This window comes from Macrobrachium rosenbergii, chromosome 15 (genome assembly GCF_040412425.1).
Source record: "Macrobrachium rosenbergii isolate ZJJX-2024 chromosome 15, ASM4041242v1, whole genome shotgun sequence".
Taxonomy (NCBI): domain Eukaryota; kingdom Metazoa; phylum Arthropoda; class Malacostraca; order Decapoda; family Palaemonidae; genus Macrobrachium; species Macrobrachium rosenbergii.
In genome coordinates this window covers 52,316,798-52,332,725 of record NC_089755.1, presented here as the reverse complement: position 1 = coordinate 52,332,725, position 15,928 = coordinate 52,316,798, and the positions used below count along the sequence as shown (strand labels likewise).

The following is a 15,928-nucleotide window of genomic DNA, read 5'->3' as shown; positions in this document are numbered from 1 at the left end:
TAAAAACGAGGCCAAAAAAATACAGTACATTAAACCTTTATCCTGCAAGCGACTTACAACACAAGAAAGAAAAATCAAGGCGAACGACCTCTCGTTCGTGAAAAGAAGCCCACATTATAATTAGGCACGAACGCGGGCTTCAGTCACAGAGAGAGAGAGAGAGAGAGAGAGAGAGAGAGAGAGAGAGAGAGAGAGAGAGAGAGAGACAGAGACAGAGACTCCTCCTCCTCTTCTTCTAGCTTGCCTGTACAGGCAACGTCTCGTCGCTAAATCAAATGTATACTTATAATCAAAACGGCCCTGAAAAGTCTCCGAAAAGGTAAGAAGCTGGGAAAAAAATGGGGCGTTTTGTATTAGGGGGGAAACAAACGGACAGTGTACGCCCGCGTTGACACATGTAATACAAACACTTCGGGAAAGCTCATCTCATTTTGTATATTCCGGGGAGGGGGAGGGAGGGAGTGGTTCATGGGATCCCCCCCCCCGGGCGGCCTACCTATCCTACCTACCTCGACCTTTCCATATGTGTGTGTTTGGTGTGTCGCACCCCCCACCCGTCTCTCTCTCTGTGTGTGGTGTGTCGCACCCCCCCAATTCTCTCTCTCTCTCTCTCTCTCTCTCTCTCTCTCTCTCTCTCTCTCTCTCTCTCTCTCCACCCAAAATAAAAAGCGGTCTCCTGATCCATCCTATCTTTCCCATCTGTAACCCCTTCCGCTAAAAATATATGTATTTGTAAAGAGAGAGAGAGAGAGAGAGAGAGAGAGAGAGAGTGGGTATATATGACCACTTCAGTCCCATAGTAATAAAAGGCCTGATTTTGCCGTCCGATCCCTCATGAGGGCTCTCGTTCCTCATTCAGAATTCATAGTTCCTTTGAATTTTTGATCGTCCACAATTTGTTTTTAATTTGCAGTGGAGGATTGTTCTGCCCTGGAGAGCATCACAGGGACATCATCCTTTATCAGATTGTTTTATTGAGTATAATAAGGATTTTTCATTTTTCCTTCGGCGGTGCTCTCCTCCTCTGCTGCTGACGGCGGCGGTTGGGTATGGTCAGATCAGATCTCCCCCGTCGCGTCGCGTCTGCCCGAAGAGTTGAGTTGATCTGGGGTGGCCAGCCTCCTTGGAGATCGTTGCCGAGACGGCCACTTCTCAGGTTGTTGGAGAGATAATTAGAGTCCACGTTGAAAGTAACCCATTCTCTTATTCGTTTTGAGTCCAGCGTTCTCTGCTCTTGTCATGTTTTTCTAAAATAACTCAGAATTAGGTACGAGATGTCATGTTTTTCCTAAAATAACTCAGAATTAGGTACGAGATGTCATGTTTTTCCTAAAATAACTCAGAATTAGGTACGAGACGTCATGTTTTTCTTTAAATAACTCAGAATTAGGTACGAGATGTCATGTTTTTCCTAAAATAACTCAGAATTAGGTACGAGATGTCATGTTTTTCTTAAAATAGTATGAGATGTCATGTTTTTCCTAAAATAATTAGGTAGGTACGAGATGTCATGTTTTTCTTTAAATAACTCAGAATTAGGTACGAGATGTCATGTTTTTCCTAAAATAACTCAGAATTAGGTACGAGATGTCATGTTTTTCTTAAAATAGCTCAGAATTAGGTATGAGATGTCATGTTTTTCCTAAAATAACTCAGAATTAGGTACGAGACGTCATGTTTTTCTTTAAATAACTCAGAATTAGGTACGAGATGTCATGTTTTTCCTAAAATAACTCAGAATTAGGTACGAGATGTCATGTTTTTCTTAAAATAGCTCAGAATTAGGATCGAGATGTCAGATTAAAATAACTCAGAATTAGCGAGACGTCGTTCTTCTAAAATAACTCAGAATTGTCGAGATGTTTTTTTCCTAAAATAACTCAGAATTAGGTGAGAAGTTTTTCCTAAAATAACTCAGAATTAGGATGAGATGTCAGTTTTGCTTAAAATAACTTAACTGTTGTAAAATAACTCAGAATTAGGTCGAGATGTATGTTTTTCTGGTCAGAATTTACGAGATGTCATGCCAGATGGTTTTTCCTAAAATAACTCAGAATTAGGTACGAGATGTCATGTTTTTCCTAAAATAACTCAGAATTTAGCTAAAATAACTCAGAATTTCTAGCAGGCATGATAATTAGCTAGCGTTCTCTCAGTTTTTTTTCCATAATAACTCAGAATTGTGAGGAAGAACGTAAAGGATCGCTCAGATTTGCTAAAATAACTTAACTGTTGTAAAAAATGAAGGGTCTAACTGGTAGTCTTTGACTGCCAGCTGGACACTGCTAAAGATGTCTTCACTTCCGTTAGCTATTCTAGCAGGCATGATAATGCATTCCTCAGTTTTCATACTTACATACATATGAATATATATATATATATATATATATATATATATATATATATATATATATATATATATATATATATATATATATATATGTATATAATATATATATATATATATATATATATATATATATATATATATATATATATATATATATATATATATATATATTTATTTATTTATTTATTTATTTATTTGTTTATATATTTATATATTAGCAAATGTATTTGAAAACATTCATGTATGCCCAATTAAGGTAAGGCCAAGATCCTCGATAACAAAAGATCGGCTGTGTATTTTGTCCGCACTTTTCTTGTCCGTCCTCAGATCTCAAAAATTACTGAGGATAGAGGGCTGCAAATTGGAATGTTGATCATCCACCCTCCAATCGTCAAACATACCAAATGGCACCCCTGTAAACTCAGTAGTTTTTATTTTATTTAAACTCAAAGTTAGCCATATTCGTGCTTCTGTCAACGATATAGGATGGCCCACCACCGGGCCGTGGTTAAGGTTTCGTGGGCCGCGGGTCGTACAGCATTATACCGAGACCACTGAAAGATAGATTCACTTTCGGTGGCCTTGATTATAAGCTGTTGCGGCTGTACAGAAAATCGATTGAGCCGAAGAAACTTTGGCGCATTTTTTACTTGTTATTATATTCATGTCAGTGACGTTGGATGTCGAGACGCTAGTGTAACACAAAAACAAACAAAAACAAAAGCAGCATCTGCAGTTCTCTGTCAGGCGTTCAGAACTCTATTTGTTACGAGGGAGTCTTTGCATATCCTGAACAACGTCTGTAACAAAACACCGCATCTGTCTCGGCTTTGTATGAGACTTCTTTTTTGCGTTTATAATTTTTTGTCACTTGGAAATTTTGCTTCTTTTTATTTATTTAATTTTTGTGCTCTTCTATTGAATTAGCATCAGTAAAATGTTTCTCTAGGGTAATTTCGTAGTAGATTCCAAAATGTTTTTTCATTTCGCATGTTTTTCATCATTTCGTTTTTAATAACTTGCTCCTTATATAAATGTATGATTTAAGATCATTAAAACAAATAATGTAGTCCTGGGTCAAGTTGGGAAAACTTACCTAACAAATTGTTTGCCTCGAGAGAAATGTGTGTTACGTGCTTAGATTTTTAAAGAGAGAGAGAGAGAGAGAGAGAGAGAGAGAGAGAGAGAGAGAGAGAGAGAGAGAGAGAGAGAGAGAAATTTGTTATTCAATAAGGTTCAAGATCGTTTTGTTGAGGTTGGTGAATAACATCTCCAATTCCTGGGGAATAATCTTCAAGAACACCTTAATTATTCAGTATTTTTTAGCAAGGCAAAATGGCATCCCAAATTACTATAGCCATCCGTATGTGGAATCATTTTTTATCCAGAATTTATTTGAGACCAATCTAGGTCTGATTTTCTTTCCCAGGTCGCTTTTCTTTAAAGAGGGTTTCTAATGGATGTTTTGAAAGAAATACAAGACATTATTCTAAACATTCAGTGAACAAACCAGTTTACGTTTATTGAACGATTTTTGAAATTTCCATTTATGTTATTTCCAAGATCTATACATAACGCCATACACCCCGTAGGGGGTTAATCCCGTCAGTGCATCTCCTCATGCGGTGCACTGTAGGCAATACTAACTGCAGCGTCCCCTGGGCTTAGCTGCGTTTCGTTTTTTCACTGTACATCCTTTCATATTCTCTTTCTTCCATCTTACTTTCCACCATTTCCTAACAATTGATTCATAGTGCAACTGCGAGGTTTTCCTCCTGTTACACCTTTCAAACCCTTCTACCGTCAATTTCCGTTTCAGCGCTGAATGACCTCATAGATCCCAGTGCTTGGCCTTTGGCCTAAATTCTATATTCAATTGAAGTCTTTCTTTCAGCAGCATTTGGCAATCCGCCAGTTTCGATCTGGGACTCTTTTCCTGTGTTAATAACATCTGGGTAATTTGTCACAACAGCAGTTTAGTCATTTAACTTCATTTTTCTTCTTTTAGGAACTTAGGCTCACATTCCCTTTAGTTTCTTCACGAGTTTTCTTCTCATCTTCCTTCTTTTTTTTTTTTTAAATTCTTTTTCAAACCCTTTACCGTATATCCTCCGTCTACTGCCTTTTTTAGATATTTTTTTTTACACTAATTTTAGTTTTCTGGAAAAGAAAACTATCGAGATGGCTATTAGTCTGTCCGTCCGCATTTTTTCCATCCGCCCTCAGATCTTAAAAACTACTGAGGCTAGAGGGCTGCAAATTGGTATGTTGATCATCCACCCTCCAATCATCAAAAATACCAAATTGCAGCCCTCTAACCCCCTCAGTGGTTTTTATTTTTATTTACGGTTAAAGTTAGCCATGATCGTGCGTCTGGCACCGCTGTAGGTGCCAGCAACACAGGCCACCACCGGGCTTTGGCTGAAAATTTCATGAGTAGCGGCTGAGTGTTTCATGGGTCGTGGCTGAGAGTTTCATGCAGCATTATACGTTGTACAGAAAACTCTGTTGTACTTTTTCTTTAGATTCTCCCTTAATTATTCGTAAGGAGAACTCAACAGCATTAGATATCTGAGTCTTATAGTTTGATTCATATTTTTATGGATCGGGTCAAATAGGATAACATGATACCCTTCAGCAAAGTCACCAAATCAATAGAATCTGTGACTGTTTGTGCCTCGTGGACGCCAGTTATTTTATTTGATTCCATATTGATATTTGAAGTCGTTTAGAAAATGCATGAACTGAATCTATATGCAGTGAACAACTGCTCAATTTGAGCTTTGAATTTTTTTCTTGGAATGGAATGCTTATCAACAGCACGTCGATGAATTAATCAAACACTGTGACCTTCATTTTTATAGTGATTGTAAATTTTCGGTTCCTGTTCAATTTAAAAAGAATATTTGACAGGAAGGTATTTGTGATGTCACTTCATCAATAAATCAGTGAGTTCTTAGAGTTAAATTCAATAAATAATTGTTGTTCTTCCCGGTCTTACGACTGTGGATTTCAGCATCTTGATGATATATACATCTAGATGCTGAAATTTTTTTTATTATATTAAAGACTGTCATTTTTTTAAACTGTCATTTTTTAAAGCATTGTCATTTTTTTAAGCGTTTTAAACTTTGTCATTTTTTTAAGTATTGTCCGTTTTTAAGCATTGTGCGTTTGGATACCTCTGGAGGCTAGTATCATGTAAGTTACTGTTGCAGTTTAAAATGTAATTTATGGTTCTTTTCTTTCCCCAAGTGGTCGAGTGGGTTCAAAAATTCCCTTTAACCAGGTATTACTGTGCTGTCTGTCCCTTTTATCCAGGTATTACTGAGGTGACTGTCCCTTTTATCCAGGTATTGCTGAGGTGACTGTCCCTTTTATCCAGGTATTACTGAGGTGACTGCCACTTTTAACCAGGTATTACTCTGCTGTCTGTCCCTTTTATCCAGGTATTACTGTGGTGACTGTCCCTCTTATCCCTGTACTATTGTGGTGACTGAAAAGCATCTTCAGTAATATATTTCTATGGTCTCGAGTACATGAAATGAGGTATGATAGACCCGTAGAGTTTATTTACCAAAGTTATAAAGGGAAGGGGGAAGGGGAAGGGGGCGGGGGTACAGGTTTGAAACCTACCCTATTACCTAAGTTGGGTCAAATGATGGCCACGTGCCAACTTATCCCAAGATCGGTCAAACGGTTCGGATTTCTATAGCGCACAAACATACAAAAATTCACTTTTATATGTAAGATATATGTATATATATACACATATATACACACATATATATATATATATATATATATATATACAGTATATATATACATACATACATACATAAATACATACATACACTCCCTTTAATAAGCTAAACGACCTCTTACATATTTTGCCAGTTATACATCTTGTACAGTACATTCAGGTGCCTGTTGAAGAGAAGCACACGAAAGAAGAATTCTTACTCTATTCCTTTACCCCTCCCCTCTTTCTTCTTAATCCAGGCGTTTCTCCTTCGAATAACAGCTTGTTGACCGACTTCCCTCCAAGTGCCTCCGTAAATTTCGCCTGATTTATGGCAGGTCCGCCCGCGCAAGGAAACTGAAGATAATACAAAAGAGGAGAATAGGGTGACAGGGAAAATAATTGTCCTCGGACAGAAGATAGTCACGTATCTGTCTATCTGTATATATATATATGTGTGTGTGTGTGTGTGTTAAACGCGCAAGAATTTAACAAAAAAAGGAACAAACAGCACATTAATATTTGGATAAAAGAAACACATAACTTCACATATACACACACACACACACACACACACGGTTGTCGTCATTAGCATGCTGCATATACTGCTGCCCGTTCGTTCGATAAGTTGAACAACGTTTTGTCCGGTCAGTTTTTGGATAGGTGACCGCCTTGAAAAGCCAGACGCCGCCTGCGCCAAAGCCCCCGTGACTAGCAGCTGATCTCATAGATAATTTTTCTTGGAGATATAATTTTTCAGTCTTTCTGATCCTTACGAACGTGTCAGTCTTACCGATCCATATGAACGTGTCAGTCTTACTGATCTGTATGAACGTGTCAGTCTTACTGATCTGTATGAACGTGTCAGTGTTACTGATCCGCATGAACGTGTCAGTCTTACTGATCCATATGAACGTGTCAGTGTTACTGATCCGCATGAACGTGTCAGTCTTACTGATCCATATGAAAGTGTCAGTCTTACTGATCCTTATGAACGTGTCAGTCTTACTGATCCATATGAACCTGTCAGTCTTACTGATCCTTATGAACCTGTCAGTCTTACTGATCCACATGAACGTGTTAGTCTTACTTATCCTTATGAACCTGTCAGTCTTACTGATCCACATGAACGTGTCAGTCTTATTGATCCATATGACCGTGTCAGTCGTTCTGATCCATAAGAACATGTCAGTCTTACTGATCCACATGAACGTGTCAGTCTTGCTGATCCATATGAACGTGTCAGTCTTGCTGATCAAGATGAACGTGTCAGTCTTACTGATCCATATGAGCGTGTCAGTCTTACTGATGGGTCTGTTTTGATATTTTGGATCGAACTGTGATTCATGTGTTAACAGAAATTTTCATGTATACCCTCACCCGCGTCTGTATAGATTCAGAGAGAGAGAGAGAGAGAGAGAGAGAGAGAGAGAGAGAGAGAGAGAGAGAGAGAGGGGGTCATCTGTTAAACGTTCAGTTAAAGATACTGTGTTAATTTGGATATTGTTTCATAAACCATCCAATGTAATTTGCCTTTTGGTTCCTTAGAATTTTGTGCTCTCGGGTGCTTCACTTAGCAAAAAGAAATGCAAATGTCTTTGACTCGCCGTTGTTTTTTTTTTCCGTGTTGCTCCTTAGAATTCAGGCAACAGCTCCATCCGTTATGTGCGCTGGCCATAAATCGCCGTCGGCAACGTTACAAGACACTTCGGGAACATTGCGAATTTCTTTCGATGTGCGCTGAAGAGAACGGTCCCAAATAACAAATCGTTTTTTCTGTTTGCATTCGTACTTAGGGCTTTTCTACCCCCTGTTTATTTTATTAGGACTTATTTATCTTATAATCATTTTTAAAATGCTGTAACACTCGTATCTTTGAGTTTTTACTGTTTATAGGCGAAGAAAGTCTTAAGGTCATTGAAATTTCGACCTCATGTTGAAAGAGTTAAACTGCAAAATCCGGGCCAGATTCCATTGCGTGTGTCTTCCCTTATTTATTATAAAAGCTGCGTTTATAAATTGGCCCTAATTCAGGTCATCTTTCCCCATAAACCTCAAAACGAGTGTCATATAAATAAGTCTTAGAAAATAATACAAAATAAGATGTAAGATACCCAAAGTTCTACTTCAGACAGAAGAAGAAGATGAAGGTGTGATATTTGGAACCGTTCTCTGCAGAGCAAACGCTGTCAGTATCCCTTTATTTCGAGCCCCTATAACAAAGGGGCTTCATGTAAGTGGTTGGTGTACATGTGCCGTTGTTTGGTCCACTGTACAAACCTCAGGAGCTACTTTTAGTAGCGACCTTGTAACAGATGGTGGCCGTTTAACCAATTCAGAGATCTGGGTTCGAGTTCATCAGTCTTGGGGGGGTAGAGTTTTCTCGATTTTTACTTCTTGAATTTGTCATAACTTTTGCTTGCTTGCTGTCGTTGATTAATTTATTCATTCTGTTTTTTCCTGAACATTTTTTTAAAATGAACTTTACGTTCTGTGTTCTTATTAGTAAAGGATATGGGAATATTATTATTTTAATAATAATAGAGGTGGTTGATCTGGTATATTCATAGTGATAATTCTTTTACATTCTATGCTAGGGGGCATTTATTTTGTGTTTTTAATTCTGTTAAACCAAAACAACGCTTATATTTAACTAATAACTTAAGTTCTATTGATTTCCTTTGTAGTTGACACCCGTGACTTAATTTACTCATTTATTTATATATTTTCCACCTGAAACCCTTCATTCTGCAAGACTGAATATTTACACCGAGTCTTCCCGTCAAGATTAACTTGACTTAAGCCGTGTCCAGAAAGGTTTATTTTTATTTGTCAGTCACGAAATTAAGTTCTGTGGTGAGATTCACTGATCTGGAATCTTTGGAAAGAAACAAATCTATATTTGCTTTTACTGACTGGAATATGCGTTGTCCTTTGTTCATAATTGTTTAGCCTAAAACTTGCTTGAAGAATAAAGGCCGCCACTAACTGTCAGTTATACCTTCGCCGTTAAGCCTGTGCAGGCAAAACTGAACGTTAGTGGGGTCACTTTTGCCTGCACAGGCCGACTGTGCAGGCATAACTGCGCAGGTATAACTGAATGTTAGTGTATAACTGTCCGGGTATAACTGAACATTAGTGGGGTCAGTTTTGCCTGCACAGGCCGACTGTGCAGGCATAACTGCGTAGGTATAACTGAACGTTAGTGTATAACTGTCTGGGTATAACTGAACGTTAGTGGGGTCAGTTTTGCCTACACAGGCCGACTGTGCAGGCATAACTGCGCAGGTATAACTGAACGTTAGTGGCCGCCTTAAGATATATGAAAATCGATTAGCAGTCTCAAAAACGCCTAGTTTCAAGAATCATAACCAGTTTGAAGTGAAAGACCTCCCAGACTATATTATATCCGTCGTGTTCTGGTAAAAGTTACGTTGAAATTTCCTGCTTTTGCAGTCAGATAGCAGTAAATTTCAATTTTGCAATCATATATATACCCTCTCTTTAGTCTGAATAACAGGATTAGATTTCTCATTTCCTATAAATACTGGACCCAGACCTCTTGGTTATATTTTAGCTGGGAACTGGCTGAGAAGATCGACTTCTCTTGTCCTGTCGGCTGGTTACCTTGAAGACCTTCTTCTTACCGACACTTTTCTTTCTTTCTTACTTTTATTCTTTTTTTTTTGAATATCGAAAGCTATATTTTTCATGGTTTTCTTTTTATTTGGTTGAATATAAGCTTTCATATGACGGCGCGTAACCCAGAACTGTTTATTTACGGTGTTTGTTTGGTAGTTTAAATATATATATATATATATTTATATATATATATATATATATATATATATATATATATATATATATATTATATAATATATGTGTGTTTATGATATATATATATATACATATATATGTTTATGTAATATATGTATATATAAAAACGATTAGAGAACGGAACGAGTTGTCCTCAGCTGTGCACTCAGTGTGAAACCTACAGTGAAATCATGTCTGTAATGTTTCTTAAAATTTTGCAGAAAAACTCCTGGTGAACGAGACTGTGACCGATTACTGAGAGATATTACCAAAATACTGACTCTCTAAACCCTAAACGATTTGTGCTTTCCAGTGACTCGAACAAAGCAATGGAGATCAGTTTGTGCCAAAACTCCACTTGTGACCTTTTGAAAGATAAACACTTATTTTGAAGCACGAACTGACTGTCAGTGACTGAAAAAAGCAAAAAAGAATCGCCATGATGAAGCAGTGAGGAAAAGACTGAGATAGGAATGTGGGCATTCATGAAGTGACGAAATAGATTTAAAAAATCGTTAAGTGGCAACTTTCTCTGCGCGCGCTTGTATACTTGGCAAAATCCTCACGTCACTGTTTGTCAGGTTACTGACGGTTCTGGGTCATTCGTCCGCTGCAAAGTGAGTATGTTTCGTCATTGACGCTTGGTTTTAGTTTGTGTTTATGTCAAGTTGTTAAAGTGAGTTTGTGTATTTGTTTATTTATTTATTTATTTATTTATCTATTTATTTATCAATGAAATGTTCAGGTAGCTTATTTTCAAGTAGTTTGGTTTGTTTTCATTGAGATGTTTCAAGCAGTTTATTTATTGTAGTAATTTTTTCTTTTGCTTTTGTTTGCGAAATTTTCATGCGTTATTTTTTTCTATTGTTATTGAGATTTTGAAGTGAATTCTTTTTTTATTAGCCGTTGCAGTTTTCAATGACTTTCATTTTTTATCATTGAAATTTAAAGTGACTATTCTTTTCTTGCCGAGATTTTGAAATTGCTATATTTTTCTGTCACTGATATTTTTAAGTATTTTATTCTTTCGCAATTGGAATGTAAAAAGTATATTAATCGCCACTTAAATATTAACATTGTTAATTTTTGTCTCTGGTGTATTTGTGCATGGCGATATCAGCTATTTTTTTTTTTTACGTCAGTTAATATGTATGAAGGCAGAGCTAAAGATAGCGAAGGCATCAATTAAGCACCGGTCGGCTCCTTATTAGTTGTTATTGGTATATCTTTGTGCTTACCTTCAATCTGAAGAGAAACGTCCTTATTTGTTTAATTTACGTGGGTGGTTACAGTGCTCACCACACTGAATGGCAGAGGTCAATAACTACCACATATAATAACGGTGTTGCTTCTTTAGTGTTCTTCACTATTTCTGGTTGTGAGCTGTTAACAAATGAACCCACACGCCAATCTGGCAACCGTCTTGACCTTGTATTCACAGATGTTACAGGGATTGTTTTTTTGGTGGAGCAGGTTCGCCAGTGTCTTCATCTGTCCAGTGTTTGATTAGGGCTAATGTGGAGATGGATCAAGTTGCTCCTGATGTTAGCTTTTCTAGAAAGTTGTATCTAAAATCCCAAGCCAATTGGGATGGTATTCACCGTGATCTTATTGAGCTAGGGTGGAGCGGTGTAAATATTCGTCAGAATATTATCGAGTGTTTAAGTGAACACCTTTAGCCTACTATCGAGAGGAGAACTCCTTCTGTAATCCTTAAGTTTCGTCTTAAAGATAAGCCGTGGTTTAATGTGTCATATAAGCTTTCCTACCATGTGAAACAAGAAGCTTATCATTCATGGAGGAACAATCGTTGAGACTTTTTGTGGCGTAATTCCATTGAGCTTAGAAGTCAAGCTCAGTTGGTCCTCTTTTCATATATTATTATTATTATTATTATTATTATTATTATTATTATTATTTTGTCTATCACAGTCATCCTATTCGACTGGGTGGTGTTTATAGTGTGTGGGGGGAGGGGATTCCTGGTTGCATCCTGCCTCCTTAGGAGTCCATCACTTTTCTCACTATGTGCGCTGTTTCTAGTAGCACACTCTTCTGCGTGAGTCCTGGCGCTACTTCGGCATCCAGTTTTTCCATATCCCTTTTCAGGGATCTTGGTAACCATAGTGTTCCTATGACCACGTATGATTATGGGCACAATTTCCACTGGCATATTCCATATCCTTCTTGTTTCGATTTTCATGTCTTGATACTTATCAATTTTTCTCTTTCTTTCTCATCTAGTCTGGTGTCCCATGGTGTTGCGACATCAGTTATTATTATTATTATTATTATTATTATTATTATTATTATTATTATTATTATTATTATTATTATTATTATTAAAGTTTGAAAGAGGGCCTCCTTCCAAGATATTATTATTATTATTATTATTATTATTATTATTATTATTATTATTATTATTATTATTATTATTATTATTATTATCATTATTATTATTATTAAAATTTGAGAGCTTATAATGAGGGTTTGAAGTAGATCTTACTATCCAGTGTGATGACCGTCAGTGGTGGTCTGCCCTCAGGTCATCACTCTTTGGGATTAATTCAGGCATGCCTCCCTCCCCTTGTAGGAGCTGATGAACTACTGTATATTGCCCTAAATAACATCGTCTTCTTCTTAGCTGAATCCCTAGTCGGGGTCGCTGTTTTTAATGAGCCTTTTCCAGCGGCTCAGTTCATATTCACAAGATTTCATCAAGCATAAAAAAACGTATCTTATGGAGATGTGGATAATCTAGGAGGTTTTAACTGCTGTTTCCTTAAGCTGAATCTCTGCTGCAGCAGTGAACAGCAGCTGTCTGAATAAGCAAAGTAGAGCGCAACCAGGGATTCTTCTATCGTAGCAGAAACTCGAACGCGTGTCCTGGCATCTTTCCTGACACTAAAGTCACATTTGTTCGTCAGAGCAACGAAGCACCAACACGAAACATGCAGTTTCAACTGACACGCCAAAATGTGGCTACTTACAGCGAAAAGTTGGCGGGAAAATGCTAAAAAGCGCCAGAAAACGCGGCCTCGACCAACACAGCAGCGATCGAGAAGACAAAGGTGATGTCGGTGTTGACAGCCACATCAGGCACAGGATTTATGAGGTGTAGGCTCAGGTGAGAGAGAGAGAGAGAGAGAGAGAGAGAGAGAGAGAGAGAGAGAGAGTTACGACAGGAAACGTCCGACTGGCGTACTGGGAATCGCGGAGGTCGGGGGAAGAGCGTGTCGACGACAACAAGGAAAAGAGAAGTCGAGGTTTGTTAAGTAGGATTGATTGAGAGAGCGACATCGCCGGATCCTCTAGGCGCCGGGAGATTGGAGTGATGGATTGATCTCTTTCGTGGAGCCATGGGCACTCGTTTAGTAGGAATTGCGTATTGGCGTTCCAAACATTTGTTCGTTTCTAGGTCTCCACGCCCCCATTTTTAGTTTTCTGTTAAAGAAAACTATTGTGCTGGCTTTGTCTGTCCGTCCGCACTTTTTCTGTCCACCTTCAGATCTTAAAAACTACTGAGGCTAGAGGGCTGCAAATTGGTATGTTGATCATCCACCCTCCAATCATCAAACATACCAAATTGCAGCCCTCTAGCCTCAGTAGTTTTTATTTGATTTACGGTTAAAGTTAGCCATGATCGTCCTTCTGGCAACGGTATAGGATAGGCCACACTGGGCGATAGTTAGAGTCTCATGGGCCGCGTCTCATACAGCATTATACCGAGACCACCGAAAGATAGATCTATTTTCGGTGGCCTTGATTATACGCTGCACAGAAAACTCGATTGCACCGAAGAAACTTCAGTGCATTTTTTACTCTTTTTTCTCAGGATATTAGGATACGTTTTAGTCAAGGATTCATTCCTATAATATTCGCGCAATGCAGTCATCCCTTGTCAGTTTACGAGATGAAAAATAAGAATATAGATTGTGGTACAATTCTAACCACTCACGGTTTGTAGTTATTCTGTAATTGGTGTTGCATTTTCTGTTAATCGCTCTTTGTCTGCATCTCTTTTTTTTTTATTTGTTCGGTATTTCTGTGAGAAGAAATTAATTAAAGTTCTCTACCAGAGCTGTTTTATTGACAGTGACAGCAGTTGTTCAGTTACGTTATCGGTTACTGCTACGAGGTAGCAAGGAAAGAACACCGTGATTTCTGAGCTAAATAATAATAATAATAGTAATAATAATAATCATAATAATTTCTTGGAAGGAGACCCTCTCTCAAACTTTTAATAATAATAATAATAATAATAATAATAATAATAATAATAATAATAATAATAATAATAATCTCGGAAGGAGTCTCTCTCAGACTTTAATAATAATGATAATATCTCGAAGAAGTCCTTCTCTCAAACTTTGATATGATAATAATAATAATAATAATAATAATTTCTTGGAAAGGCCTCTCTCAAACTTTTAATAATAATAATAATAATAATAATAATAATAATAATAATAATAATAATAATAAGAAGAAGACCTCTCAAACTTTGATATAATAATAATAATAATAATAATAATAATAATAATAATAATAATAATAATAATAATAATAATAATAATAATAATAATAATAATAACCGAGTCAACTGTACTTACATACATATCCTCGATGACGATTCTCAGGTTAAAGAATGAACTGAATTCCCCTTCGCCTAAATCGAATAGAAAGATTCTGCTGAAAAAAAAAATCCAATTCCGTTTACAGAGTTAGCAGACGAATAATCGGACCTTGACCTTTTCCAGTATTATATTTTCTTTCAGTAATAATTTCAAGGTTTCTATTAATCGATTTTAGAGGACTTCATTGGCTAACTTTTGTTTTTTAGCATTTTTTTTTAAAGTCTGGAATAAATTCGGCCTTTTCGCCCACTAAGCAATAATTCAATTAATTTGCATGAGCCAATATTGAAAGAATATATTAGTATGTCTTTTTTTTAGGTGCTTTTGCTATAAATTTTTTAAAAATTTCGGATGAATCTGCCTTTTTCAGGTCTAGGAATTCATATCCGTCAGCCAATTTTTTTTAAAGCTCCTGAGTAGTAATATAAGAAATAAATAATAAGAATTATTGTCAATAATATAAGAACTAATGTATTAAGAACTTGTATTCCTTAGGTCACTCTTCTCCTTCTGAAACATTGTCACGTTTAACACCTTCCTTCCCTCCCCCTCTCTCTCTCTCTCTTTCTCTCTCTCTTTTTCTCTCTCTCTCTCTCTATTACTCTGCGGCCGAAACGAGTAAAAAAAAAAGGAAAAAGAGGAATAAAAAGGAAACCCGAATAAAAAAAGGATAAAAAAAGAAAGTGAAAGGAGACCCCAACCTCCCCCTCAAAAAAATAAAAAAGATATATAAAGACGAAATCATATTATGGCCGACCTGACTTCGAAAAGTCGAGAGAGGATTATTAACCCCGGGAAGAAAGATCGTGGCACCAAAACATTACGTAATCAAAGTAGAACGTGACGTCATCTCTCAAAACGCAACTAGTTGAATTTTTGTAATTGGTTGGTGTTATAGATTAAGCTGGCTTTACGCTAGCACGGGCTCTTGCTTTTGGCGCAGCCCGTCACTCCAATGGAGGGGGGGGGGATTATGGGTTGGAAAAGGGGAGAGGGAGGAGAGAATAAGGAAAAATGGACTCGAGGAAGAGAGAAAGACCGATAGAACAGGCCCTGTGGAGACAACAAAGCCGGAGATGATCGCATTACACATGCGATAGGAAAGATAATTGGCAAAATGGGGAGGCTAACACAATCACGACCTCACTGCCCTCTGCCCCGGTGCCCCTCCCCTCCCCTCCCCAAATCACCGGTCCTCTAGTACCCCCTCCATCCAACCCCAAACCTCCACTACTAAGCCCTAGCTTTAGCTCTCTCTCTCTCTCTCTCTCTCTCTCTCTCTCTCTCTCTCTCTCTCTCTCTTCACCCCTTATTTACCCTCTCCTTCCCCACCCCCACACCCTCCCCTGCATCCTTCCCTCCACCTCCACGCCATCTTTTTTT

The 15,928-nt window shown here is 37.5% G+C and overlaps 2 protein-coding genes across 6 annotated transcripts in view; both read left to right on the top strand.

The window, feature by feature from the left end:
• LOC136846708 (lachesin-like) overlaps positions 1-15,928 on the top strand; it is a 245,719-nt gene that overhangs the window by 37,548 nt on the left and 192,243 nt on the right. For 4 of the 5 annotated variants that reach the window (XM_067117814.1, XM_067117813.1, XM_067117812.1 and 1 more), the window contains exon 2: positions 10,130-10,525. The exons of the other annotated variant lie outside the window; for it this stretch is intronic. The gene's annotated coding sequence lies outside the window, so the exon portion shown is untranslated. The remainder of the gene's footprint in view (positions 1-10,129; positions 10,526-15,928) is intronic. 5 annotated transcript variants of the gene reach the window in all.
• Positions 5,895-7,273, top strand: LOC136846347 (uncharacterized). The gene is made up of 2 exons (XM_067117146.1): positions 5,895-5,899; positions 6,853-7,273. Exons 1-2 carry the CDS (start codon positions 5,895-5,897, stop codon positions 7,271-7,273), a joined length of 426 nt encoding a protein of 141 aa, XP_066973247.1.